The sequence below is a fragment of the Scyliorhinus canicula genome, chromosome 22 (genome assembly GCF_902713615.1).
Source record: "Scyliorhinus canicula chromosome 22, sScyCan1.1, whole genome shotgun sequence".
In the NCBI taxonomy this organism is placed as follows: Eukaryota; Metazoa; Chordata; class Chondrichthyes; order Carcharhiniformes; family Scyliorhinidae; genus Scyliorhinus; species Scyliorhinus canicula.
In genome coordinates, this window is record NC_052167.1 from 20,998,971 (window position 1) to 21,004,970 (window position 6,000).

Here is a 6,000-nt window from a genome sequence, read left to right on the forward strand (position 1 = left end):
GACGTTCCGCGCAAAGTCCCTTACCTGTAAATATCTAAACTTGCTTTCTCTCGGGAGCTCTACCCTCTGCTTCAATTCCTCTATACCAACAAACCTCTTTTCCAGGTATAGATCCCTCACCAGCCCCACTGCTCTCCACTTCCAACACATGCCGTCTGTCACCTCCCCCTCCCCCCCCCCCCCCCCCCCCCCGGCTCAAATCAGTGGTTTTCGCACAACAGTGTTAACACCGACATCCCCTTTATCCTAAAATTCCTCCTAAACTGGTTCCACAACTTCACTGTGGATTGCACCACTGGGCTCTCCGTGCATCTCCAGTGGAAACACCATCACCCTCAGGCTGGAATTCCTCCAGGATTCTTCTTCCATCTGAACCCATTCTGTTCCCTCTCCTTCCCACCATGGGACCAATATCCTAGCAGGAGCTTTTGCTAATCGTTCTGTTGGGGAGTATTTAAACTAGAGTGGCAGAAGGGAGCGGGGGGTGAGATCCCAGGAGTAGGATCAGATAGTTCAAAGTTAGTTCAGGAAAATGGAGGTAGAACTTCAGCTAGCGATGTAGAAGATGTAATGAAACACTTAGAATTACAGAAGAAGCAAAGTTTTAAAAAGAGCCCAGCAAGGGAAAATGGTGAGGTTAAACTGTTTGTACTGCAAGGAGTATTACAAACACGGTAGACATGTTAAGAGCACAGGTAGACACATGGCAGCAGGGTGTCATTGCTGTAACGGAGATCTGGCTAATGGTGGGGCAAAATTGACAATTCAATATCCCTGTTCAGGCAGGACCAAGGGGGAGATAAAAAAAGGGAGAGTAATGGTTAAGGAATCCTTGTGAGAAGGGGTGATATACTAAACGGGTCAACAAATGAGGCTTTATGGATTGACCTTAGACATAAATTTAAAAAAGGGGCAGTCACACTACTGGAAATAATCTATAGACCCCCAAATTGTGAAAGGAGATAGAAAAGCAAATATGTAGGCAAATTGCTGCCTCCAAGAACAAGAGGTCAATAATAGTAGGAGACTTTAATTATTCCAATATAAATTCTACACTGTAAATTTTATATAATATAAACTCTGATTCAAACAATACAGGGGGAACTGAGGGAGAAAATTTCAAGCGGTGTGTCCAGGGAATATTTTTCACCCAATTAGTGACAACGGTAGCATGGTGGTTAGCATCAATGCTTCACAGCTCCAGGGTCCCAGGTTCGATTCCCGGCTGGGTCACTGTCTGTGTGGAGTCTGCACGTCCTCCCAGTGTGTGCGTGGGTTTCCTCCGGGTGCTCCGGTTTCCTCCCACAGTCCAAAGATGTGCGGGTTAGGTGGATTGGCCATGCTAAATTGCCCGTAGTGTAAGGTTAATGGGGGGATTGTTGGGTTACGGGTTACGTGGGTTTAGGTAGGGTGATCATTGCTCGGCACAACATCGAGGGCCGAAGGGCCTGTTCTGTGCTGTACTGTTCTATGTTCTAAACCCAATGAGAGGAGATGCAATTCTAGACCTAGTCTTGGGTAACCAAGAAGGGCAAGTGGGTGAAGTGAAAGTTTGTGACAATATCAGGGACAGTGATCACAATTCAGTTGGATTCAGTATTACCGTGGAAAAGGACAGAGATAAAGCAGGAGTAAAAATTTTGACAGAGCTCAGTGTTGGGACCCTTACTGTTTGTGTCATATATTAACGATTTGGACGTGGGGAGCATTATTGGGAAATTTGTAGCTAACACTTAAGATTGGCCTATAGGTGGGCAGTGTAGAGGACAGCTATAACCTCCAAACGATGTAGACAGATTGGTGGAGTGAGTGATAAAGTGGCAGATGGAATTTAACACATAAAAGTGTGAGGTTATGCTTTTAGGGAGGTTGACCAGTTGTCGGGAGTACACATGCTAGAACCACGGGACATAGATTCAAGATAAGTGGCAGAAGGTGCAGAGGGGATTTGAGGAAAAACATGAGGGTAGTGGGAGTCTGGTATTTGCTGCCCGAGTTGGTGGTGGTGGCAGAGACCTTAAACTCTTTATAAAAGGTTCCTGGATCTGCACCTTAAGTGCCCTAAGCTACAGGGCTATGGACTAGGTGCAGGAAGGTGGGATTAGGAAGAGCACCTGGAGAGTATCATTTCCTGTTCGGGGTTGGAAGAGGGTAGTACGTCAGGCATATATGGACCGCTTTCGGTGGAGAATCTGGAAGTGAAGGAGTGGAGTGAAGGCGAAATGGGAGTAGGAGCATGGGCCGATGTTGGAGGAGGTGCGGAGTGAGGCCCTTCGCAGGGTGAATGCCGCATCATCGTACGAGAGGCTGAGCCCGATCCGGCTCACAGTGGTGTTTAGGGCGCACCTTACTAAAGCCAGAATGAGTTGTTTCTCTGCAGGGGCTGAGGATAGATGCAAACGCTGTCAGAGAAGGCCCGCTAATCACACACACATGTTGTGGTCCTGTCCCAAGCTCCTGGTTTCTGGATCTCTCTTTTCAGCACCACGGCGGCGATCCCGACATTGAGCTGGAGCCCTGCTCTTTGGTGGCTATATTTGGGGTTTCCGAATTTCCGGAGCTGCGCACGGGTGAGAGTCTTGGCCTTCGCCTCGCTGGTTGCGAATCCTGTTGGGGTGGAGGCTGGTGATGCCACCTAGTGCCTTGGCGTAGCTAGGTGACTGAATGGAGCTTTTGCACCTTGATACGGTCAAGTACGTCGGGGGGGGGGGGGGGGGGGGGGGGGGTCAAAGGGTTCTACTGGTGATGGCAAACGTTTATATTGTATTTCAAAGAGTTGGTCACTGTTAGCAGTTGGGGGAAGTGGAGGAGGAGCAATGGGAGAGGAGCTTGTTGACTTTTTAAGTTTAAAAATATTTGTATTTCTTGTACTTTTCATATTTTTTGCTAGAAATTGACACAAGCTTAAAAATATTTATTTTTTTAAAGTCCAACCACCATGTTTTGCTTAACCATACCACATTTTCAGTATGGAAACAGGCAATTTGACCCCAACAGTTCATGTCTTGACTGACACCAAAGAGCCACCTCCCCCATTCCTATTTGACCTTATCAACATATCCTTTTATTCTTTCCTTCCTCAGAGTCCTTATCTAGCTTCCCTTCAACTGCCGCATGCGGTTAGCAAGTTTCTTATGCCAACACTGGCTGGGAGGATTTCTGCGTGAATTCTTACACACTGTGGACTGCAACTTTATGTTTACGATCCTTTGTTTTGAACAATACCACTCACTCATTTTGGGCGGTGCAGCGGTTAGCACTGCTGCCTCACCGCACCAATGGGGACTCAGGTTCGATTCTGGCCTCGGGTGACAGTCTCCTCGGGTGACAGTCTGCGCGGGGTCTGCATGTTCTCCGTGTCTGCATGGGTTTCCTCCGGTTTCCTCCCACAGTCCAAAGATGTGCAGGGTTAGGTGGAATGGCCATGCTAAATTTCCCTTAGTGTCTAAAAAGGGTAGGTGGGGTTACTGGGTTATGGGGATAGGCTGGAGGCGTGGGCTGATGTAGGGTGCTCTTTACAAGAGTCGGTGCAGACCCGATGGGCCGAATGGCCTCCTTCTGCACTGTAAATTCTATGATTCTAAGAGTCCAAACATGTGCAGGACAGGTGAATTGGCCGTGTGCGACAGGTTGGCCCTCAAGGTGTCCAAGGACACGCACAATGCTCTTGCGGAGGGGTCAGCGCGGACCCGATGGGCCGAAAGACCTTCTTCTGCACCGGCGTGGGAGGTGGGGGTGGTTTCCTGGGATTCACGGCCGCCACAAACAACAGCACCCGGCTGGCGGGCGGAATTCTCTCAAGCCTCCACCGACTCGAATTAACGTCCTTCCTCAATCTCATCATAGAATCACAGAATTTACAATGCAGAAGGCGGCCATTTGGCCCATCGAGTCTGCACCGGCCCTTAGAAAGAGCACCCTACCCAAGCCCCTAACTCCACCCTATCCCCAATAACCCCCACCCAACCATTTTGCTTGTACGCTAAGGGTCAATCTAGCATGGACAACCCACGTAACCGGCACATCTTTGGACTGTGGGAGGAAACCAGACGGAGCACATGGAGGAAACCCATGCAGACATAGAACATACAGTGCAGAAGGAGGCCATTCGGCCCATCGAGTCTGCATCGACCCCCTTAAGCCCTCACTCTCCCCCCCCCCCCCCTTATCCCCATAACCCCTCCTAACCCTTTTTGGACACTGAGGGGCAATCTAGCATGGCCAATCCACCTAAACTGCACGTCTTTGGACTGTGGGAGGAAGCCCCACGCAGACACGGGGAGAACGTGCAGACTCCGCACATTCCCAAGCCGGGGATAGAACCCGGGACCCTGGCGCTGTGGAGCCACAGTGCCAGCCACTTGTGCTACCGTGCCACCCATCAGGGTCAAGTCAGCTCAGACTTGGGGGGGGGGGGGGGGGGAGAGAGAGAAGAAGAGAAGGTGGTCCCAGGTGCCCATGGGCTGCTTTCCCCTTGGAGGAGGAAGAGGGTGGTAGAGCTGACTGGTGGTGATTCAGCCCGAAGAACACCGCACCTCAGACCGGGGGGGGGGGGGGCAAGGTGGAGAAGGCGGGTTGGGCAAGAGAGAATCCAGCGTATTTTCATTGTTTATTTTGGGGGGGGGGGTGGATAATCCAAAAGCCCCCTGCATTCAAAAAATTAGAAGACCTTGCGTGGGAACACCCCGAAGTGCAGAGATGGACGGTGTTGGGGGGGGGGGGGGGGGATGATGGTTCTCCAACCCCTCGGACGGGTGACAGTTTAACGGCTCCCCGTTCTAGAACGTTGGGGGGGGCCGGTTTCAACCCACCCGCTCCTCGCCTCCGGCTCCACCGCGCGGAGGTTTGGAACGTTCGGCCGGTTTTTAACCCCCCCCCCCCCCCCCTTTTAAAATACCCCTCGCGCCGCCGGCGCCACCTTTACCTTCGGCGATCAGCTCCTCCACGGTCACCTGGTAGCGGCCCACCGCGTACACCTTCCCCTGGAAGGACGACCAGCCGCCGCCGCCGCCGCCGCCACCCGATTGTCCGGCCGCTCCCCCGACAGCCACCGCACCTTCCCTCCGAGCGTCGAAAAACTTCTTCATCTTGTTTCCCCCCCCCGCCACCCCGATGTGCGTCCGTGAGCAGGAGAACGGGGGAGAGATACCGGCGGCTTTTCCTCCTCCTGCTGCTGCTGCTGCTGCTGCTCCGCCAACCTCCTCGCTTTCTCTCAGCGCCGCTTCGCCGACTGCATCGTTTCCGCCACGGGGGTCGGGTAGGTGCTCTCAGTTTTTGTATGTGTCAGTCGGGCGGCGCATCACCCGCTCTCCTTCCCCCGCCGTCGCCGGTTACCTGGCGGACTGAGCGAGCCAGCGTCAGTGACAGGCGGAAAAAAGACATGCGGCAGGCGGCGGCCCCGCCCACAGCCCAAAACCGGAAATCCCCGCCCCACCCCACCCCACCCCACCCACTACCGGGACCGGAAATCCCCGCCCCCCCCACCGGGACCGGAAATCCCCGCCCCCCCCCCCACGGGACCGGAAATCCCCGCCCCCCCCCCCCCCACCGGGACCGGAAATCCCCCCCCCCCACCGGGACCGGAAATCCCCCCCCCACCGGGACCGGAAATCCCCGCCCCCCCCACCGGGACCGGAAATCCCCACCCCCTCCCCACCCACTACCGGGACCGGAAATCCCCAACCCTGACCAACCACCGGGACCAGAAATCCCCGCCTCCCCCCCCCCCCCCCCCCCCCATCACAGGGATCGGAAAACCCCGCCATTCACCCACCACCGGGTCCGGAAATCCCCGCCCCCCCCTCTCTACTGGGACCAGAAATCCCCGCCCACCCACCCCGCCCCCCCTAACGGGACCAGAATTCCGTCCCCTTCCCCCCACCAACTTCCAGTACCGGAAATCCCCCCTCCCACGAACGGGACCGGAAATCCCCGAACCCCCCCCCCCCCCACCACCACCAACCACCGGGACTAGAGATCCCCACCCTTCCTGATCAGACT

At 54.3% G+C, this 6,000-nt stretch overlaps 1 protein-coding gene across 7 annotated transcripts in view; it reads right to left on the reverse strand.

The window, feature by feature from the left end:
* The window catches only part of LOC119956063 (AP2-associated protein kinase 1-like), a 101,228-nt gene extending 95,825 nt beyond the window's left edge, over positions 1-5,403 (reverse strand). For all 7 annotated transcript variants that reach the window (XM_038782886.1, XM_038782885.1, XM_038782883.1 and 4 more), the window contains exon 1: positions 4,925-5,403. In XM_038782886.1, the coding sequence (XP_038638814.1) occupies positions 4,925-5,087 (163 nt within the window). In that variant the 5' untranslated portion in view covers positions 5,088-5,403. The remainder of the gene's footprint in view (positions 1-4,924) is intronic.
* Positions 5,404-6,000: the final 597 nt, after the last annotated feature.